We start from the raw sequence: 22,072 nt of genomic DNA, 5'->3' as shown, positions 1-22,072 counted from the left end.
ATTGGATATTGGGCCTGGCTTTTTGTTAATGCGTCATCATGGAATATGATATAAGTCAACAATTTCCTTCAAATAACAATTGACTCTCTCCGATAAATTGTCGGTAATGTTCGTAAAGATTCGTATATTTCCGTAACGAAAGACGCAGGGACCCGAAGATAAGTCACATGGTACGTATGTTTTCCCGCTCAAGATCAACTCTTGATGGCGGAAAGGCAACACAGACTTGTGAGCGTAAAAATGTCAGCGGGCGAATGAATTTCAGGGTCTAAATAGGAACGACATTTCGGCATAATTCGTGATAAGAATTCGAGTGCAATGAATCTTTTAACTTCATCAACAATTCGGTTGATCGCCAGTTCGCAGGTAATTACCTCCGTTAGCTCAGTTGTGAAAGAACTGATCGAGAATTCTCTCGATGCAGGGGCCTCGAACATTGAAATCAAACTGGTAAGATTTGGTTTTTTGGCTCACTTTTGCTTGAAATTTTCAATTTTTTTCCGACAACAGGAATTTTACGTTGAATGCGGATTTGTTTTTTAGATCATGATCAATTTGCTACTGGTAGCTACATGTAAATATTTAAGTCAATCTGCATGTTCTCCGGGGAAGTTAACTAATTAAGAGTTTTTACTGCTCGCGACGAGGGTCAGTGTGTGGATTTGTGAGTTTTATTGTGGATTGCAACTATATTCTCCAGAGGAAAAACTACAAGTTGACAATCTTTCCTTGTTACCCTCAAAGGTGTTTGAGTGCCTTGTAGCTGTTTTGACAGTGGTAAACTGAAAAAAAATAGGGGGTCCATGTTATACATATTTGCTTTAACAACAACTTTACTTAAGATTTCCATTGAAAAGGATAATCACCTACAAAACAAAAATTTTTACCAGTAGTTCTTACTTTACCTATTTTCAGGATGGATGGGGTCTAGAAAGAATTGAAGTTCGAGATAATGGTTGCGGTATTAAATGTGATGATGTCCCTTATATGGCCCAGCCCCATTATACATCAAAAATATTGACTGACAATGACTTGAAATCTCTACAAACCTACGGTTTCCGTGGTGAAGCCCTAGCGTCACTGTCATCTGTCAGCAATGTGTCTATATTAACCAAAACGGAAACTGAAGAAGTTGGTGTGTTGTACACATTGGAACGTGACGGGAAGATTGTAGCCACCAAACCAAAACCTACAACAACGGGGACAACAGTTTTAGCTACAAATTTATTTAAAAACCTCCCAGTGAGAAAACAGTTTTTAAGCAACACCAAAAAATGTAAAGAAGAGTTGAAAAGAGTGGAAGACTTGGTGATGGCGTATGCACTCATTCGTCCCTCTCTGAGAATCATTTTGCGGCACAACAGGACGGTTGTTTGGCAAAAGAGTAAAGTTGCAGATGAGCGAACAGCGTTATTGACAGTGTTTGGAATGTCTTTGTTGGCACAAATGGGTTCAGTTGAGTATCACGATGATAAAGAGAATGGCATTCATATACTTGGATACCTTCCCAGGCCAGGATCTGATATGGAGTTTACTGGGCGTGCAGTGAATGACCGATGTTTTATATTTTTTAATGGAAGGCCTGTTAATATGAAACAGATATCTCAGGTACATGTACCTTTATTGCTTGATATTGTATGAGAAAGTCTTTGAATCATCGTACACTGGGTAATTGGATGGTTCAGCTTTAAGTTCTTTGTGGACCCATTATGATCTGCTCTTAGGCAAGAAACTTAAATCTTATACTGCTTTTCCCTGCCAAGGAGTGTGAATAGCTTAGTTTGTATCAGGGAACTTTCTGGGGAAGTAGTTCTATATGCATACCTTACTAACCCTAAAACACCCTAAAATCAGTATGCATATTCTCCATACTTTTCTCTATACATTTCCTAAGGTGCTGACAAGGAGAATTTGTTTAATAATCAAGAGCTTCTTTTGTTGGTGATCATTTCCTTTATTCTCATGACCTTAATGTGTGATTCAGGGGGGTATTCTAAGGAGAAAATAGATACTAGTTGCTCTCAGGGCTCAAAAGATTAATAGGGATCTCAAGCAAACCACAATGGCAATGGCAATGAAGATGTGGCAAAACAATGGATCTAATTGGCAGAATAATACCTCGGCACGTACATTTTAAAACTGTACATTTCTAAGCTGTCTCCCACCAAACAACAATGTGAAATCACCAAAGTTTACATTGTCTGGGAATGGAAACACTGACAACAAATTATTTAAGTTTAAATTTGGAACTTAACCCCACTCATAATTATATGTGATGCTGAAGTTGAGGTATGGCACTGCAAGAGATTGTAAACACATCCAGCCATACACGAAATTCTTACTATAAATTAAAATTTATTAATTTTATGTTTTTGATCACAGTTGGTCAAGCAGTACTACAATAGGCAAGCACCTGTTACATCAAACAGATATCCTGTTGCTTTCCTAAGTATCACAATACCTCCTGAAGGTCTTGACGTCAATCTGGAACCCAACAAAACTAGAGTGATGCTAACAAACCAAGATGAACTAATGACAGTTTTGATAAAGCTGTTAGATGATTTTTATGCAGAGGAGAAGAACAAGCTCCCTGCAGCTCAAAATCATGGTTGTGATGTTGCTGCTGGTAAACTTGGTGACATTACCAACACTTGTAGCTTGGACTGGGGGAGTGGTAAAAACAGTCAACAAGGAACAGGTGCACTAGTGGAGAGCAACATTTTACATAATAACATGCTAAGCAAGGAGCACAAAATTGACAATAACCATAGTGAGCAAGCAAATGGTAGGGATACAATTTGCAGTAAAATCCCCACAAGTACTTCAAGCAAGGAGAAAGATTTGCTGATAGAAGAATTGTCTTGCCACAAAGGAATAAGTCTAAACAGCCAAGAGAAAGATGCACTTAAATCTCCAACTCAGGCAACAAAGAATGCAGAATTGGTATATGATGTTCCTGTTTTCAGGAATACAGATTTAGTCAGTTTGAATGAAAAAGACCCATTCCAGTCAAATAATTTGAAGTCGAAAGCACTCTTTGAATCATTAAGTGACAAGGCCATTGATGAAATCAATGAATCAGTTGATGACCCAAATGCAGCTGATAAGGAGAAAATACTGGGAAAAAGTCAGGAATTATCTGGAAATAAAAGTTTGACATCTACTGCTGCCAACAGTTTCCCTGTCAGGAATTTGTTTTCACTTAATCTGGATGATTTGTTTGAAGATTCTGGGTTAGATACCAGTGGTGTCACCTCCAACTTAAATATATCAAGTCCATCCAATGATGTTTACACTGTCAAGAAGTCTAATCTACCTAATGTGCCATCCACTTTGAGGCAAGAGGGAACAACATGTGGTGAGGAAACCTCTAAGGGACATTCATCTGACAATTCTGAGGTGCACTGTACAGACAAGGCATGGAGCATGGGAGGTGGAATTGTTGACAAACAAGGAAATCCTGTGCAGGTAGAAATAATTTGTAACATACATGTAGTTACATTGGTTCTTTAAAAGCACTTACAGCATCAATGGTATACAAGAAAATCTACCCAATTTCTAGAGAGATCAATGGGGGAAGGGAGGGAGGGGGAGGGATTCTTATTTAACCCTCACCCTAATTAGGATCAAAGCGAGTGATTCTCCGCACTCTCTTTTACATGTAGAGCTGAGTGCAGTAAAATATGCAAGTCTGTGAAATCATTCACATTCACAGACTGAATTCTGAAGAGTGTATAAACCCTAACCCAATTTTAGACCCAAATGGTAAAATATTTTCCCAATTTCAAACCATGGGGGTCAGACTGCATCACGATAGCAGTTTTTTTATGTTGCAATACTTACATGAATATATTTCATCCTATAGAGTCTTAAATGGAGTAATCCACACTCCTCAACCTTCCTCCATTTAGTTCTGTCATTTTTCAGGTAAAGCCATGATCCCCATTGTTGAAACAAATATCTTATTAGACGTTCTGTTGTGTAGTCTTGCTGAGTATTTTACGAGTTGTGCCGAATAAAAATACTCAGTGATACTACACAACAAAACATGTAATAAGTTATTTATTATCCAACATGCCAAATTGTTATTTCGGTGTGGGCGAATTTCGCAGATATTTATTTATGGGGAGTGCGTGACAGAGGTATGCAAAGTGGAACAGAATTGGCACGTTGTCATGTTGCTGTTTCTATTTTCTTCAATAAATGAAGAAATTTCCTGGTTGTCTAGCTGTTTTTCTTCGTTCAATTCATCTAATAAACTTGGATCTACATTTGTCAGCCATTCAAACTCTTCATCGTCAGAAATATGACTCAAATTGTCCACCATTTTTTTTTCGTAACTTCAATCCAATACTTCACTTGTGCAATGTGAGACAACCTGTCTAAACAGTTCCCTGGAGTACAAATACAGTGTGATATTTGAACTCGTCTTTGGTGTTATTTGTACTCTACAGAGTGTAGTTGGATAATAAATATATCTCATTAGACGTTTTGTTGTGTAATATCGCTGAGTATTTTTACGAGTTGTGCTGTATTTTGACGAGCCTGTAGGGCGAGTCAAAATACAAATAACGAGTAAAAATATTAAGCGATACTACACAACAAAACGTCTAATAAGAGATTTATTGTCTATCACGCCAAATTATTATTTCAGTGCGGGCGAATTTTGCGGATATTTCTGGAGTTCAAATATTGGATGATATTTGTACTCATCTCGCATGTTTTTTGTACTCTGTGAAGCACAGTTGGATAATAAAAGAAAGTAATGCCTTAGTAGTATCTGGGAGGCAGGGGTTTGAATATCATTGAAGCCTGAACTTTTTCAGGCTCCTTTTCTGCAACTGTTACAACTGCAGCTTACCTGGGAGGTCAGGATCATTGCTTCACTTTTTATCCTTAACCCTTTTCACTCCCAAGATCTCAACAGTTATTCTCCTTACTGTCTGCCATACAATTCCTATTAGTTTGGAGAATTTGGTATTGGATCAACTAATTATCCCCTGATTAATATTTTTCTTTATTCTCATCACTTGTTTGCTTGATATTGTCATGATGTAGTAAGGAGAAATTCTGTTTTGGTCACTCATTTCAAGGCCGTGGTCTAGCAGTGCCTGGTGCTCCCTGGAGCTTAAATTTTGCTCTTGGGCTACTCTGGAATTTTAGTTTTCATACAAAGCATAATTTTATGCTGGGCACCCTGGATTTCATGGTTTCAAAGTACTTGGCTCCATTCAATTTTCCATAGAGCACAGCATTTGAGTGGAAGGGTCAAGTTAAATGAAATTGGTTTCATTAAGAAAAATGGTTTGTAAGAAAATGTTTTCACAGATTTTATCTCGATCAAGATTGTTCATTGACATAATAATCCCAACAACACGATGTGTAATTCATAGAATGCAGCTATATACAAGATATCTGTTGATTTAAACCGTAAATGTATCATGCACTGTGTTGCAGCCCGTGTCGTTGGTGACCCCTGGTCATTCAAGAACACTCTCTTTGAATAGGACTACTTTCAGTCTGTTACCTCATCGTGCAAAGAGGAAGCACACGTATGATCAGGTGAATTTTCTGTCTGCTCATCAACACAGTTTATTCAGAACAGAAAAGATACCCTTATTTAAACCTTTAACTCCAAAGATCTGATTGTTAATTCTCCCCTCTAGCTGCTAGACATTTCCTTGTAAATTACAGGGTTCGTACATGTCTTGAAAACTCTTAAATTTCAGGAGGCCGATTTCAAGGCCTTGAAAGTACTTGAATTCGTTTTGGTCCTTGAAAGTCCATTATTTTTTATTGAACAACATCGAAAAATATCTGCTTTTTTTTTGCACCATCGGTAAACCCAAAACATAGATGTTAACAGAAACATTTTTCTTGGTTTTGAGGTAAAATTGTCATTACAAAAAGTCCTTGAAATTTCTAAGTAGGGTCCTGGAAAGTCCTTGAAAAGTCCTTGAATCTTTGGCCTGAAAAAGTGTACGAACCCTGAAATTAGTTCTGAGAATTTGGTGGTAGATCATGATAACGACTTCTACCTGATAGTTTGAGTACAGCTCTTATCACATGTTTGTTGGATAGTGTATGGATATGATAAGGAGAAGTTTCTAGTTAGTCACTTCTGGGAGTTAAATTTCAAAGCTCAGGGCTGTCCTTTCAGTTCCTTGAAAGCAACAACTAGAAAATCATGGAAGTGCACAAAAATAATCTTCTATGCCAGCTAAGAAAGACATGGGATATAAATAAAGGCTAAGGAAAGTTGTGGAAAATGAAGAAACGAATACAAAAAAAAAAAAGACTGATATATGATTGTATTTTACATTGTGTTTTGAGCTACATCGACATGTATTTCATGGTTAAAGGTCATGAAGAATATCAAAAAGGTTCGTAGAAAATGGTGGACTGACAGGGCTTTCATTAAGAGCTGGGAAACCAGAGGCAAATTGAGCGGTTGTGAGGACTGTTTTGCCCTCCTGGTTTGACCATCTGGAGGAAAGTTTATCTTATAAAAAAGTTCAGTTCAAAAAGTTTTGCCCACTGGTGAAAACCAGTTTCCCTGCTGAAAACCTCAATGAAACCCTTGTGAAATTTTGTGACTTTGAACGGAACAGACTGAGCAACAATTTGAACAACAAAATTAAGACAATGTTTGAAGCACTTTCATTATGTATTCTTTGATGACATTTCAGTTTTGAATTTTTGTCCTTTTTACTCTCTTTTGGTCCAAGGACAAGTCAAGGCTATCTCTTTCTAGCAAGAAGATAAAGAAAATGCCAGAAGTGAGTGTGGCGAGTTTTGAATAACATGACTTGTGTATAAAGTTTCTTCAGGATTGATCAACTGACAGTCAACTTATTTACTGTTACTTACTCTGAAGGAAGTCTTATGCCTTGAACACCAGCTATTCAAAAAAAAGAAAAGATTTCCTACAATTGTCAATGTGCCTGTATCAACTCTAAGTTGATTATCAAAAAAGTGCTTCTTTGATCCTAAGAAACATATCAATCACAATTTCTCAAAATTTATTGCTAGAAGTAGTCCATTTATTTTTCAACCTTAATGTTAGAAGAAGACAAGTGTTTTAATCCCCTCCCCCACCCAAAAAGAACAAACAAAAACAAAACAAAACAAAAAAAAATACCACAGCTTTTAGAGACAGATAAAGTTGCCTGAGTTGCTGTTCATTTTTTGGGTCTGTAATTCAATTTTTAGTGTCTCTTTTCTAGATAACCAACCAACCACTAATAAACAAAGTCATGTCACCAAATCCTCTTCAAAGAAAACTTCTCTACAAGAAAAAAGAAGTTCAGTTTTGTTTGGGTGACTTAAAGGATTCGGCAAAAAGGAGAGCCAAAGAACCAAGGTATGATGGAACACATCTTAGACAAGTAATAAATGTGACCGGGCACAGGATTTCGTACACTAACGCTTTTTCGTTAAACGGTTGAAAATAAACGGTTTGTAAACGGATAATAAACGGGTAGTAAAGAGTGTTTAAACGGTTTGCATATCCATTTAAACGGATAGTCAAAAGCGTTAAACGGTGGAGCAAAGTCTCAAAACGGATTCCGTCAACCGTTAAACGGTCGAGAAAAAAAATAAACGGATGGCTTAAAACGTTAAACGGTTGAATAGGATCTATTAATGGATAGCCTAAAACGTAAAACGGATGGACAAAAACCTTGAACGGATCAGGAGGGCTATAGAACAGCGGGATAAGCCATGCACGTAACTAACAGAAACCGTTGCGAACAATTATACGAATAATATTGTTCTTGCGGAACACTGACGTTTCATGCTACTATTATATTCGACTGACACCAGTAGAAAACGAAGTAAAATTAAATTACTAGCCTGCAATTAAGCTATCCACTGGCGAGTAAAGCGAGCCGAGAGCGAGTCTCGCACTGGAGAGCTCGCAATGCGTTTGAAAATTTGCATAAAATATAAGCAGAGGAAGCAATCTGTCAATCATACCATGCGGACTGAACATTCTCGACCAAAAAAAAAATTAGAATTGAGAAGTAAAGTCTTTTTTTTTTTTTTTTTTCATGTTCCTACATTGTTTCTTCTACATATTGACCGAAATGAAATCGCACTATCAAGTAAAAAACCTTAAGAAATGGACTATACGTAGGTAAAAGTAGCCGCCGATTTTGTAGATTTCACCGTCGGTTAACTATCGAAACAATTTTGCTTATGCAGCGTTCTTTCGCTCATGTTTCATCTAGCGTTCGATTTCGTAAAGTAATTTGTAATTATAGCTTTTATAAAGCCATTTTCGTTTCCTTTCAATCGATGGAAATAAAAGATGAGAAACCCATTGGCCACCGATTCGGTAAATAGTTTTGCCGTACACGTCTATCGAAATACATTTGCATAAGCATGAAAACAAATCTCGCTCTTCTCGTGTTACTTAACGAAAATCATTCCGTTTTCGTAAGGTAATGCGAGCTCTCGCGTCTTAATATCTGAGTGAGAATTCTTCTAATCGAAGACCTTCTCATACCAGAGATTTGCAAACAGTAAATTGTAGCGAAGACCAACATAGCCGCTCGATCGAAGCGTGATTGATTTTCAACGGGTGCTTCTTGGGACTGTTTTATACCGTTGCTCTTCAAAAACGTTGAACGGATGCAAGTAACCGTTAAACGGATGGATTTTTTTTTAAACGGATAGGTTAACCGTTTAAACGTTTTGTCGAAAACGTCAAACGGATGAGCAAAGCGTTTAAACGGATGAAGGAAGCATTTAAACGCTTTGATGATCCGTTTTAAACGGATAATAAACGGATAGTAAACGGATTACTTCGTTAAACGGTAAAGCGTTAGTGTACGAAATCCTGTGCCCGGTCACAAATTATGATAACATAGTATGTTGGAAAGCTTTTGTACTGCATGACTCGTGTATTTTCTTACAAAATTATCTCTTTGTAAAATAATGAAGGAACAAATGGATGTAAATTTTTCTGATTTAATGAATGAATAATTATTATTACATGACTCGGGCAGTCAGAGGGCCAATAACTAAAATCAACCAATCAAAATGCTCTATTGCCGGTCAATATTCTCTCAGTATTGGACTGGGCACTGTCCCGAATGGTCCCGAATGATACCGCACTTGTGTCCCTTTGAACTTCAGTCGTATAATAAATCTCTTATTAACCAAGCTTGCTCAGGACCGTACTACAAGAATATCGGCCCTCGGTCTTTTTTGTATGGACCTCACTGCGCTCGGTCCATGCTGTCAAGACCTCGGGCCGATATTCTCCCAGTACGGCCCTCGCGCTTGGTTAATAAGATAAATATATCGAGCATTTGCCCTTCTCTAACTATGATATTTGATAGGGGTGATCAAGTTTTCATAATTATTTAACCCTTAAGGACCCAGTATCTGATTGTTAATTCTCCCCTCTAATTGCTGCACATTTCCTTTAACAACTTTTACCTGATTAGTTTGAGTATTCTCATTACTGGTTTTCTGGATAATGTATGGGCATTCTAGGGAGAAGTTACATGTGAATCACCTCTGAGAATTGAAGGATCAACAGTTACTTATTATAAGATACTTTGAATATCTTGAATACAAATTTGAATTGTGAGCTTTTTGAAATCTAAAGCTTTTATTATTTTTTTGTTCACTCTCTTAGCTTTTTAGAAGATCATTCCAGAACAGACCATTTAATTGGTCGGCTGGATCCCTGGGGAGTTTGGCTAATGCAGAAAGGAAAGGATCTTGTTTGTGTCAATCAGTACAGGTAAAATGGTTTTCCTCCTGCTTTGTCGGAATGATAGTTATGAGCAGTCTTCCTTTTCGGCGAATTCTGTCGCGCGAGGCAGCGAGTTGGGGTGGCACGTCAACATCATATTATTTTTTCGCTGATTTTTTGTTTTTTTTGTCGTTTTTTTTACATCGTGCGACGGATTTCGCCAAAAAAGAGGGACTGCTTGTAGGCTAGGTAGATGTTTGTACTTCATCAATTGTTTCTTCTACTGCAGAGTACAAGAGCAGCTTCTCTTCCAACGCCTGATGGCTTGTCATTCTCTTCCGAAAGAAAGGCTTGATCATCCCATCATTTTAAATGAGAGGTACACATGTACATAGTTTATATGTTACACTGAAAAAAGTAACCTTCAATTGATTGTCCAGAGTACCCTTAACTGCCTCTGGCTTTGATTCACAATACTCTGATTACTTTGATCGCAAATGAAAATCTCAATGGACTACGAGGAGTACGATCTTTTTTGTGAAGTTCGTTACGCAAATCGAAAAAAGTCAGCGAAAAACAGGAAAAATATTGATGTTGGCGCGCCGCGCAAAACTCTGGGAGCGAGATGCACGAGTTTTCGCTCGACTCTAAGAGTATTTTCGCTGATTTTTTCTACACTCGCGCGACGAACGAGAGGGAGTGCTCTCAGTTTACTTTTTCAACAATACGAAATGAAAACAAAAACTTGTTCACACGAGTTCTTGTTTGCTCCTTGTTGCTGAAGAGATATCTCCCAGCGGAAAAGAGAAAGGAACTTCTCAACTTCACATTTTCAACCATTTCCATGGAGTATCTATGTGTAGAGAACAAGATTCCACTGGTGCCTTGCAAGAGAACCTTGTTTGAATACACTCCATTTGCTCGAAGTATGATGTTTATAAAATTACGGGCCACAGTTTGCTTTTTTGTTTTAGTACTTTAGGCAAAAATTCTTTAAAACATTTATTTTCGAAACCACGTCAACTATATTGTTCAGTGATCAAATAGGTGATGCAGTTGACGAAATGATGTTTGGATTTAATTAAAAAGAACACTTCTTTTCATATTTTCTTTCTTTCAGAAGTGTTGGTGGTCTTAATTGTTGGACAACGTTGTGTAATTTGAGTGTCAATTGTAACCCACCAGACACCACAAGGTATAACGGGAAGAACACAGCGGTTAAAACTTGGGCGTACTTAAGGGGATCAATTCTGGCCGGCTGCGCGCCCATCCCGCGCAGAATTTCAAAGGAAATGTAACAAATAATCACTGTCTCGCAAAATAAGCGAAAGAAAATTGAAACGGTCATGTCAATCTGTAAAAGGAAACAAAATTAAGGAAAGAGAAAAAACTAAAGGATACTACACGGTTTTCTAGTTGATTTACCATTTTGTTTTAAGCTTTATCGAAAAATTTAGACGCTCTTAAAATACCGTGACTAATTGGCTTTGTATGGCTGTTTGTAACTTATTCGAGGCAACTTGGTTCCGACAGCCTGAACTCACGCCATGCACTCATTATAGCGTGCGCATAGTGACCGCTGTAAAGGATGGAGGAAGAATGTGTGTCAGATCACTTTATATAGGATAGGCAGAAGAAAACAACGCGACGCGAAAGGAGACGTATTCGAATTGGAGTGTCATTGCCTCATTGAGGAAATGCACCTGTTTTCATTCACTCTTATTTAAAGTATAGTGTCCTAGCCCAGGGACAACAATCGATCGTGCATTGTGGTCGTTCGGGGGAGGGTAGCCCCTTGAAGGGCTGTTGTCGGGCAGGGCTCGACACTAACTGTAGCCAACTAGCCACAGTCTAGTAGAAATTCAGTTTTGACTAGTGGTTTTCGATTTCCACTCGCCAGTTTGAAATTGTTGTAACATCTAAGTTGTCACTAGCCACTTGGCTAGTAAGTTGAAAAGTTAGTGTCGAGCTTTGTTCGGTGCTGGTGAATGACTTTGTGATTACCTAATCGGAAGTATCACTGAGCCAAGTGAGGATTTGGAATCAATGTCATGTCATCAATGTATCTGAGCAACTGCGCACCTACCCCTCCCATAACCTAATATTGACCCTAAGTTGTCTTTTTAGGGAAGGGGGGAGGGGAAGGTACGAAGTTGCTCAGTTATCGACATCGATCCTACATTTGTTAGTCGAGTGCGAGATAAAAATATTGGGAAACAAGGAAAGGTTCTTTGCAGCTTAACGATACAACATTCTTGTCTTTGACAGATGGATTGATGACAAACGATTGACAGCAAATGGATTCGATATCTGTTTGAAAACAAGTAAGGCTTTAGAAATAATCATCAAGAAGCATTGCACGGTACAAAAAAAGAAAAAAAAAAAAAATCAGTGACGAAAAACCGTACGAGCATTTCAGCAAAGTTTCCCACCTACTGACATTTGAGATTTCATTTGATATGTCGAAAGTTCGCTCTGGTTCTGTTTTAACACAGGCTTCAATTGTAGGAAAATTTAACGATATGGTCATTTTGTTCGTTTCCCTCTTTTCCCTTTAGTGAGTGTAAATTGAAACACTATTTCACCAATATAACGTTGTTGTGTGATTTATCCATTTGTTCCTTGATCAGTGAACTGTAAAGAAAACTCAACTTCTCTTCCTGTTTCCAGATGTTGAAAGTGGAGAGACCAGAGTGGAGTTACATGAGGTATCTACTAGCATACCCTTTTATGGAGTGCCCGATTTGGTCGAAGTTCTCGGTAAGCGAGACCTTTACACGTTCCTCTGTGCTTCGTTTATCATCGTTTGCATGTATTGTCAATAGTCAGTCACAAACCTATGACGCGTAAATTTGATGTAACCTTCTTAAGTAATGTTATGTACCTCTAGCTTAGATTCAGTTCCGAACTTGTTAATTTTTTTAGTTTTTCTGTTGTTGTTGTTGTTGTTGTTGTTATTATTGCGCTGGAGCTGAATCGGGTTTTCGCTGCAGTAACCCTTGGGTTAGTGACCAAGACACGAGTGACCGAGACATAATTTCCCCTTACAATTTTAAGACAATATCAAGCAAAAACGTAATGAGAATAAAGACAAATATCCATTAGGGATTGTTAGTTGATCCAATACCAAATTCTTTGAACTAACAGCATAAGAATTGTGTGGCAGACTATAAGGAGAATTACTAATACGATCTTGGAAATGAAAGGTAGTTCTTTCTTCCCTTCATCACTCGGAGCAATAAAGATTTATGCCCCGCCCCTCGTGTCTCGACTGGATTAGCCTACGTGTAGCTGTACCCTCCCTCCCCCCCAGGAGAAACGATTCCCCCTTCCGTTTCTCCCGGGGGGATGGGGGAGGGTAGGCTACACTTAGGCTATGATTGGATCTCTTTAAGATTAGAAGAATGCTGGGCAAGACTACAAGTACATTTTGCCGTTCGTGTTTCCAATATCTGTGTAACCTAAATTTGGTATTTACGCATATCTTCTGTCTTCCAGAGCTTATTTGTCAAAAGGAAAGCGGTGATTCCAATTGTCTATCAGAGTGCCGACCTTTTAAAGTTATCCACTATCTCCAGGTACCGCGTTAGTGATTCAATAAAATTTTCCAAACAGGGAAATGGCGAAAACGCGATTTACTCGCGTAAGACACAGGATACTCCTAAACTATTTCCTCTTTTGTTTCTTGTTGGCGCATTGGTCTGTTCAGTAGATTTATAATGAACATTAGTTAAATTGTCTTACCGCCTTAGACCTCTTTTTTAAAATTGAAATCTATTTTCAGAGCGAAGCGGTTCGGATTGCTCGTTCGCTCAGTTCCCGGATGAACAGAAGTGAAGTGGATGAGCTACTGTCCCGGATGGAAAACGAAATTCCTCAGGATTTGAGAAAATGTGTGCACGATCGTCCATTCTTTTTAACGATCGCGCCAATCTCAAAAGACTGAACAAGGAATACGAAAAGTTGTTGCAAGAGAGCATCCATGACAGATCTAAATAAATATCCTCCTTTAATTAGTTCCGTTGCCTCCCTTGATATTTATGTTTTCGTGTCATTATTTTAATTTAACATATGCTAGAGAGCCTATAGCCTATGTGTAACCATACCTCGGGGAGGGGGGGGGGAAGGGGGAGGGAGAGCCAACTTAGAGACTTGATTTTCGTTTTCAAACACTCTTGTTCCTCACTGTGAAACTCTTTCGAGAATTATACATCAATAATGACAGAAGGTTATTTTCAGGTCACAGAATTTTTTTGGAATAAGTAAGGTTCATTCGCTGCCCAAGCCCTGCTATCTTTGTTCTGATTCCATGTCCAATCTGTGATTCTTCACACACGCTGTGTTGCAGTACTTATACGCGAGGCGCTCAAAGGGAACCTGACCCACCAGGCTTTTACTACACCACGCACAGCTGCAAAAGAATGCATATCTTTAGTTGTTTTTTTGTTGTTATTTAAAAGAACCCTTTACATACAATCTGTATCTTTCGTCGTTTTCTGTTTAAGAGAACCCATTACATACAATCTGAGTACCCGAAAGGATTGAACTTCACGATTTATTTCGCATTTCGCAGTTTATCACTGCGTTTTGAAGAACTCGTTGGTGATCTAGCCTATACAGGGCACAAATGGAGGAAGATTGTAAATTTTGAAGTTAATCGTAGTGTATCAACGGGGAGGAGTGGGGTACTCGGGTCAATTTTAGCTGGTACAGGTGAATGTGCCCCTGGCCTCCCAGAACTCCTTCCCCATCATAGACTATTCTGTGACCAATTAAAGACCCTCTCTCACTCATGTAACCACTTTTCAACCGTGAATCTTCCAATTTTATAAATCCCTTCCTACCAGAATTTTCTTATTCCCCCAAACCTGTTAAATACTCCCGGCCTCACTATAGTCAATAGTCAATCCAGCCGTTAAATGAGATTCCATCCAGCGGCAAATCTCGTTCAGCCTCTCTCTAGGAAGAAACGCCCGCCTCCCCCTCACTCGGGGGATAACAACAGAGATGTTGAGTGTGGGTGGAAGAAATATACTTGTTCTAAGAAGCTCACCTGTGGGTTATTCCGGCTTGTTTGGCTGCCTGTTGTTGAGCGAATCTTTTCTCAGCAGCGAGGGCCCGCTACAAAGATAAAAACGTAAAATGTAATGAGCAGTGAACTAACTGATGAGCCTTTGGGTCTATCCCAGCCAACGAGTCCCTGTTTTTGTCTGACAAGAAGAGAGAAAGACCCAGAGTAACATCCATAACTTCTCAAGCCTTGAAAAGGATGTCCTAAATTTCCATCATTTTTTCTTTTAGCCCCTACCTTTTCTCGGTCACTCAAAGCTTGATACGCTCTCTTTTCTTTTTCTTCCTCTTCCTTCATCCGCTCGAAAGCCTTTTGTTCCTATAAAAAATAAAAAGGACATAATCCAATACTTCATCCACACTTCACCTAAATTTCGTCTTCATGATGGTTGTTATACCATACAGGGTTGCCTTTTCCACTAGTCAACGCACTTAACCACCCCTCAGTCACGTGATTAAAAGATGTTTTCTTCGTCAAACTATAACCTCGTCGTAAAACAGTGAATTACTTAACAAGACGAGTGATCTTGTGGGTTGCGTCTCTACCTTGGCCCTTTGTTTTTGTGCCTTTTTCTGCGCTTTCTTTCTTTCTGCATTTCGTTTCTCCTTTTCATTTTCCATTTCTGGTGTAAGTGCACTTGGGATCTAAAAAATTAAAAAAATAAATAAATAACAGAAACCTCAAAATCAAAACATACGTATCGTGCGAACATTTTCGATGGTCGTTTAACAATTAGCGAGGGACCCAACTTCTTTCTAACTGTCACATTTCCCTGATACACCGCTGTTTTCATAGTCTCCCTCGCAGCCGTCTTTCGGGATATCACGCAACGCTCCCCCGAAAAGAACCTTTCGGGGGAGCGTTGCGTGATATCCCGAAAGACGGCTGCGAAGGAGACTACTGTTTTCATGGCTGCGATGCACAGTTACTCAAAACGTACCCTCAAAATTGCCTTGGACGCCTTGTTCAAGTAAGGGTAACGACAAATGTAATCGGAGTACAGCATGAAACCTAATCACGAACGAGAATGGCTGTGATGCAAAGTTACTCAAAACGTACCCTCAAAATTGCCTTGGACGCCTTTTTCAAGTAAGGGTAACAACAAGACTAATAGGAAGTACAGCATGAAACCTAATCACGAACGAGAATGGAAGGTGGGCGGGCGCACAACAACAAATGGCCTAAAAGAAAGCGGGCATTTCTCCGAATCGAAAGGTACTCGTTAGATCCCAGGCTGGGTCAGCACACGACACCATCATCTCACGTAAGTTCCTTTAAACCGGGACTATGAACAGGCACGTCATGTTACGTCACGGCGGCCATATTGGTTAACAAAACATGAAAATGGCGGCCGTACTGATGTCTCAATCAGTTCTGTAGGATGTGAACTATTCGCTTATGTAAACATTTTTTCCGAAAAAAAAACATTTACAAAGCTGCTCACCACGATATCGGAAGTGCCATGTAGGAAAACTGTCGAACCCTAACCCTACGCAATTTCTCTATTCGCTTTGTACCACAGGAAAAGGGAGAAGCCTCCGGCAACTATGTGAGTTTGAAAGTCTCGTGCGCAGACTTGCTTCTTTCAAGCTTCAACAAAAGAACCACCGAGGTACCAGACCTTACACAACACATACCTGTGCTTTGACATAGTCATAACGATCTGGATAGCTAGCCATAAACCGACGGAATTCATTCCGAGTGTCTTTGTTGCCGGCGACAGCGTATGAAGTTCTCCCCTTTTCATCCCTGAGGATAAACACAGCAATTACCATCATTTTGTCGGGCTTGTGGCGCATTTGCGGGCCAGAATAGAGGTTTTGTCCGGCTAAAATGTATTTTAGGCCGCCCGCACGCTCACCTGATTGTTCAGATTGTTTTGTTGCCATGATGTTTTTCAGTTATTATTTTCTCAATGCCTTTTAAAGTGGTAATAATGGTTATACATGAAGATGAGTGCTCATCGCAGTAATGATAAGAGTAATACAGTTTATATTTTTAGACATAATTATATCCTAGGCCCTTCTCAAAGTCAATTAAATCCTCGCCTGACGGCTCGGGCTGAAATGACCCTGGGCCGGGTCTAAAACATCTTAAACCCAGATCAAGCAAAACAAAACTTATATGTAAACCTACAATGCTAACGACGGCAGAAATACGCTTCTCATGTTTAAACTGATCTGATTCGGGTCATCCCGATACTCAGCCAATCCTTCATGATATCTTTCGTTGGTCAGCGGTGGTATGCTCACAACTATCTATCAAAATTAAATAATAACCCATCAAGGAGAAGTTACTTGTCCATCATTACAGCCACTTACTTCACAGCAGGATCAGCACCACACTCCAGCAACCGCAGCACGATTTCCGTTCGCGATGAGCGTGCTGCTACGTGAAGAAGCGTGTCACCTCCTTCGCCAAACTGTTCATTGATAACATCCGAAATCCTCGCAGACGACATTTCTCCGTTCCTCGATGGAGAACCTTCACGTTCGCTATTGATCCCTGAACTTGCCAAATCCTCGTTTACATCAGCTTCCGTGCATTTTACACCGTTAATATTTGAATCATTTTTCAAATCATCACCGGTGTGCACATATAGATCACACCTGTGTCTTTCACGAGTCTTAATTTCTTCATCCCCTTGTGATAATGAATCGTTATTTTCAAATTGTGACACACCAGACTTCGCAGTTTTGTCCATACGCTCGTCTGTCTCCTGAAGTACGCTAGTTGACTCAGTGTTTATACAAGCTTCTATGTCACCTCGGGTGCTCATATCAAGAATTAAAGAAATCACTCCTATGTTTGCAGACACAATAGCACAGTAAAGCCGATTCCATAAGCGTTGCCCTGGAGAAACTGAAAGAATAAATAAATAAATAAATAAAACAAAAATTATTATCATTGTAAAAATAATCGTTTAATCAATCGCTTCTCCTGATGTATTTGGCTTTCAAAGCATTACTGAAGCGACTAGATGCACCAAGGAAAAATCTTCTACAGCAAGTAAACGACCTTAAATGTTAAGTCAAAGATTTACTCACCGAGTAAATACACAGTTAAACAGACCGATCGACACACATGATAGTAGAATAATGAACCTGGATCAGGAGGGGCGTTGGATAATGTGACGCTATAATCTTTGATCTAGCATAAGGGAATATGGTTGGCGATCATTTCCTTTATCGTCATAACCATTCTGTTTAAATCAGTAATGATACTTTTGAAAAGAAATTAGATACTATTCAATCCTGGGAATTATAGGGTCAGCCATCTGGGACATGGTACAAAAACGCCCTCAAGCTAACCTTCTGCATTTTGAAGCCCATCAATAGACTCCTTCTTGATAACCTTTGCTTTCTTCTTTTTTGTTTTCTTAGAAGCTTCTTGGAGTTTGGTCGTGGAACCTAAACCAGGCGGACCTTTATCACTGTGTTCAGGTAAAATGATTCTTTCCTGTGGATCAATTGTTACTTCATCGTTGCTGACGACCATTTGACTCGCTTGCCAAGAACGAATTTTATCATCGCCATTAACCTCTGGCAATTTTTGTTTTGGTTTATCAAGAGTCAAATTCTTCAGAACGTCTTGAAGGTCTGCATCACTGTCCTTCCCTGTATAATGACAAGCAGTGTTTGTTCCTCAAATGTTTTGAGGCAAGTGGGCAACGCCAAATTCTACGTAATTACAAGAGGAAAATAAAAGACTCACCTAATAACTGCACAGTGGATAACTCCTGATGAACTCGCTTCACTTCGTTAAATGTCGGTCTTCTAGTTACGAACGGGATCGTTCTGATACGCGCATCATCTGAAGGAGAAGTTAACAGTTGAACTCCGCTGAGCGACTAATTAACAATTATTCCACGAGCGCGCGTTGAATATGAGATGATAGATAGCCAACTCGGCGCTACGCGCCTCGTTGGCTATAATCATCTCATATCCAACAAGCGCGAGTGGAATAATTGTTTTATTAAAAACGCCCCCAAGAAATTATTATTTTGTAAGAAGAAACTGGATTTTTTAGCTCCCTTTTGATTTTAAGCTGACGCGTACGCTTACCATATTTGTAGATTATGGTATATTGGCTCATATACCATAATGGCTAAGCCAATAAAAAGTCTTGAATTGTATTATCCAATGATCCAGTTTTTAATAATATGTATTATCCTTGGATAATGCAATTCAAGACTTTTTATTGGCTTAGCCATTATGGTATATGAGCCAATATACCATAATCTAATATCTGTACATTGTAACATCCGGTTTCTTCTAACAAAATAAAGTCGAGAAGATTTGTCTAATATCTTGGGGGCGTTTTTTTTTTGTTTTGTTTTTTTTTTAAATAAAACAATTATTCCACTCGCGCTTGTTGGATATGAGATGATTATAGCCAACTCGGCGCTACGCGCCTCGTTGGCTATCCATCATCTCATATCCAACGCGCGCTCGAGGAATAACTGTTAAATATCTCCTTACAATATTAAAAGAATATCAAGCAGATAAGTGATTTGAATAAAAATTACCAATTTGGGAATGAATAGTCGATCTAATATCAAATACTCTATCACAAGGGTTGTATCGCAAACAGTAGGCAGAATTTCTTTTTTAAGTCGCAACGTATAATAATTTTATTCAGATTGTACACAGTTTTCATAAGGCGCCTGAGGCATCTGTTTCATTCTGTTTGCTTGTTTTTCGTTTTTCGTACCGTTTTACAGGCAAGTGGAAATCTTACTTTGGACCATACCTTTCTTGAAAGGTGGTTTCCTTCCTCCGAAGAACATCGCTTTGTTATAAGTTGGTGTTCGAATGAAAATGCGGTGGCACTTTTCCACGTGCTGTGACCACGCCTCGAGGAGATCCTGAACCTCCTGTTTATTGAAAATTGTTCGTTGCACAGTGATACTTGAAAATCTTACATCTTACAAAGAAATTCTGAGTTCCCATGAGGAGTCAAACCTCGCACCTTTTGATGTGGCTGATCGATGCTGCACCACTGTGCAGAAATGATTGTAACTTAAATTTGTAATTCAAGGTGACCGTTTAATAGACGCGCATAGCAAAACAATTAGATACTCAGGAAGTCGAAAGGATAACGGCATCCACTTAATAGAGGTGACCGGTTGCCGAGATCTCCATCTACATTTATTAAGTTAGTAAAATCTGTACAGACATCAAACCCGCCATGAGATTTAACTGAAAATACACATGGGAGATGAATTTAGGGGATTTGATCAGTGACCGATCATGAGGGGTACGTGTAATATAGACTGAAGTTGGAGTCATTTAAGTGACGAAAAGTCGGCTGATTTCACTGATTGATGATTACAAAACCGCGCGCGCGCAGAATCAATTACTTCTGTTTATTCGATTAGCCTTTATGACGTCATTTAGCGAGACATCAGTCGCAAATAGTAGGAAAGGTTTGACTAGTATTTAAAACTCCAAATATGCCTCTCGTCACATTGTGGCAGGCTTTTTTTCCGCTGTGAAATCAAATTCATCATATTCTATGTCTTGTTTTCCTAATAGAGGTGTTTTTAGTAAACCGTTTTTTAGGAAAAGATGACACAGAAAATGATCCTCCAAGCGACGGGGCAGAAAAGGTATCACTCAATTTAGCACTATGAGAGTTTTCGTAATGTTTGATGATGATCCTTGGGTGGTATTTATTGTAAGGGAAAATTAGATTTCTGTCACTCTTAGCAGTTATAGGGAGAATTCAAAATCAGATCTTGGAATTTATAGGGTTAATGAAGGGTGTATGCCAAACTAACCTGTAAGAGGGCAGCTTCGTTATGCCTCCTTAAACTAGCCCCTGCAGACCTGTGCGTGAAAAAAAAAAATGTTTATTCAGCAACATAATCAATGAACATAATACCATCCATACAAAGCAATGATGGTATTGCTAAACCATTCATCCGAGGAATGTTTGCATCGTTGATTGGTACAAACCTTTTTTTTTCCTGGAAAATAAAAATACAAGCGGTTGTACATTCTAAACCCACTAGAGCTTCTCTGCCACTTGACTCTACAACTTCATATATTAGTTATCAAAACATCTTTCCTAGCACTCAGAAAGGAGGGATTTATTCATTCGGTAACACACTTGTGACAAAATTTTGTCATCTTTCTTCGGCATTCTGGTGGTCAACCTAAAATATTGCCATCAACTTTTTACTCTATCTTCAAACAGGAAGCTTATGACATCTGTTGAATTTGCCAGTGTGCAGGAACACAGGGCTATGCCCTTCCTCACCGGCCTACATGGTCTGCATGGCTCAATTGAACAAGCATCCGACCATCAAGTAAAAACCGGTTAAGGTTCAAAATCTTCACTACCTGAATTCACATAATTTAATTACTTTTTTGTCTCATGCTTGAAAAACTTTCCTTTAGCCCTTTTTTTAAGATTAATCAACCATTCACTTACTTTGGTTGCTTCCCGCCTTGCTGTGAGTCTCTGGCACTCTGGGCTGTTCCTCGTTTTGCTCTGACTGTGTATCTATGGAACGTTTTGTGGGTCAAAACCTCCTTTCCTTTAAAAACCGCTCCAGCAAAATGTCCACCAGCAGTCATCAACACAACCCAGTAGCATTCCTTTGTTAAACTTGTGAATATTGACAATGTTTCTTCTGGAGTGGTTGGGATGTTCTGATTGGACAAAAAGAGGAAAGAAAAAAGGATTTACACTTTAACTCCCAAGATCTGACTCTCAATTCTCCCCTCTAGCTGCTTAACATTTCCTTGTAAATTAGTAAAGAGAATTTGGTGTTACATCAAGACAACAACTTCTACCTGATAAGTTTGAGTATTCTCATTACCTTTTTTCTGGATAATGTAAGGATATTAAAGGGAGAAGTTACATGTTAATCACTTTTGGAAGTTAAAGGGTTAAAATTAATTGTAAAATATATAAGAAAGACAACTCCAAGGGGTAAAAACCTATGCCATAAATGTTGCAGGTTTAAAAGGGAATTCAGGTGAAATAATTTTAAAACAAGTTGATTTCTATTTTCCTATGTTTAATTAAGAGATATGTTAATTTAACTGGAATAAAGCAACTAAGTGAAAATACATATAAAACTTAATTTTAAAATCACTCTGTCCTAAATTCAATTGGAAAACAAAAAAAATTGTGTTATGGCGTAACCGAAGAATTACCAGTGCATGATTTTGCACGCAGTGGCAATTCTTTGGCCTTGCCAGGCCACAAACTTGGACCTCGTGTATACATGTGTACCACTGAGGATCCTGAGAAGAGAGTAGGGGATAACAAAAGGGGAC

At 38.9% G+C, this 22,072-nt stretch overlaps 2 protein-coding genes and 1 long non-coding RNA gene across 8 annotated transcripts in view; 2 read left to right on the top strand and 1 right to left on the bottom strand.

The window, feature by feature from the left end:
* Positions 1–11: 11 nt before the first annotated feature.
* LOC111344832 (PMS1 protein homolog 1) lies at positions 12–13,725 on the top strand. Of its 5 annotated transcripts, none has more exons than XM_088740646.1 (13): positions 12–170; positions 916–1,608; positions 2,383–3,468; positions 5,458–5,562; positions 6,729–6,779; positions 7,227–7,363; positions 9,650–9,757; positions 9,999–10,088; positions 10,830–10,904; positions 11,978–12,033; positions 12,380–12,469; positions 13,208–13,287; positions 13,494–13,725. In XM_088740646.1, the coding sequence occupies exons 1-13, from the start codon at positions 168–170 to the stop codon at positions 13,653–13,655; spliced, it is 2,736 nt and encodes a 911-aa protein (XP_088596772.1). In that variant the 5' UTR covers positions 12–167; the 3' UTR covers positions 13,656–13,725. The 5 variants fall into 5 exon arrangements, with proteins under 5 accessions (XP_088596772.1, XP_088596771.1, XP_088596773.1 ...); XM_088740645.1 differs by lacking the exon at positions 12–170 and adding an exon at positions 185–366; XM_088740647.1 differs by lacking the exon at positions 12–170 and adding an exon at positions 185–450 and having other exon boundaries at positions 12,380–12,417.
* The window catches only part of LOC111344830 (tRNA endonuclease ANKZF1), a 12,978-nt gene continuing 4,607 nt past the window's right edge, over positions 13,702–22,072 (bottom strand). For both annotated transcript variants that reach the window (XM_088740648.1, XM_088740649.1), the window contains 11 exons: positions 21,219–21,439; positions 20,563–20,611; positions 19,533–19,656; positions 18,495–18,593; positions 18,092–18,397; positions 17,102–17,642; positions 16,418–16,529; positions 15,326–15,424; positions 15,018–15,098; positions 14,763–14,830; positions 13,702–14,120 (listed from right to left, as the gene is read on the bottom strand). In XM_088740648.1, coding sequence (XP_088596774.1) covers positions 14,000–14,120; positions 14,763–14,830; positions 15,018–15,098; positions 15,326–15,424; positions 16,418–16,529; positions 17,102–17,642; positions 18,092–18,397; positions 18,495–18,593; positions 19,533–19,656; positions 20,563–20,611; positions 21,219–21,439 — 1,821 coding nt within the window. In that variant the 3' untranslated portion in view covers positions 13,702–13,999. The remainder of the gene's footprint in view (positions 14,121–14,762; positions 14,831–15,017; positions 15,099–15,325; positions 15,425–16,417; positions 16,530–17,101; positions 17,643–18,091; positions 18,398–18,494; positions 18,594–19,532; positions 19,657–20,562; positions 20,612–21,218; positions 21,440–22,072) is intronic.
* LOC148718639 (uncharacterized) overlaps positions 20,185–22,072 on the top strand; it is a 7,093-nt gene continuing 5,205 nt past the window's right edge. Inside the window, exons 1-2 of the long non-coding RNA XR_015993848.1 lie at positions 20,185–20,391; positions 20,982–21,109. This is a non-coding gene — a long non-coding RNA (uncharacterized LOC148718639). The remainder of the gene's footprint in view (positions 20,392–20,981; positions 21,110–22,072) is intronic.

This window comes from Stylophora pistillata, chromosome 12 (genome assembly GCF_964205215.1).
Source record: "Stylophora pistillata chromosome 12, jaStyPist1.2, whole genome shotgun sequence".
Lineage (NCBI taxonomy): Eukaryota > Metazoa > Cnidaria > Anthozoa > Scleractinia > Pocilloporidae > Stylophora > Stylophora pistillata.
The sequence above is the reverse complement of the archived record's forward strand: the minus strand, read 5'-3'. Positions and strand labels throughout refer to the sequence as shown.

Bases quoted from the DNA above. Each gene is read 5' to 3' on its own strand.
- LOC111344832 (XM_022952094.2), top strand. From the start codon at position 319: ATGAATCTTTTAACTTCATCAACAATTCGGTTGATCGCCAGTTCGCAG. The intron at 5,563-6,728 runs GTGAATTTTCTG...TTTTGGTCCAAG, and splicing joins GGAAGCACACGTATGATCAG to GACAAGTCAAGGCTATCTCT. The intron at 9,758-9,998 runs GTAAAATGGTTT...CTTCTACTGCAG, and splicing joins GTTTGTGTCAATCAGTACAG to AGTACAAGAGCAGCTTCTCT.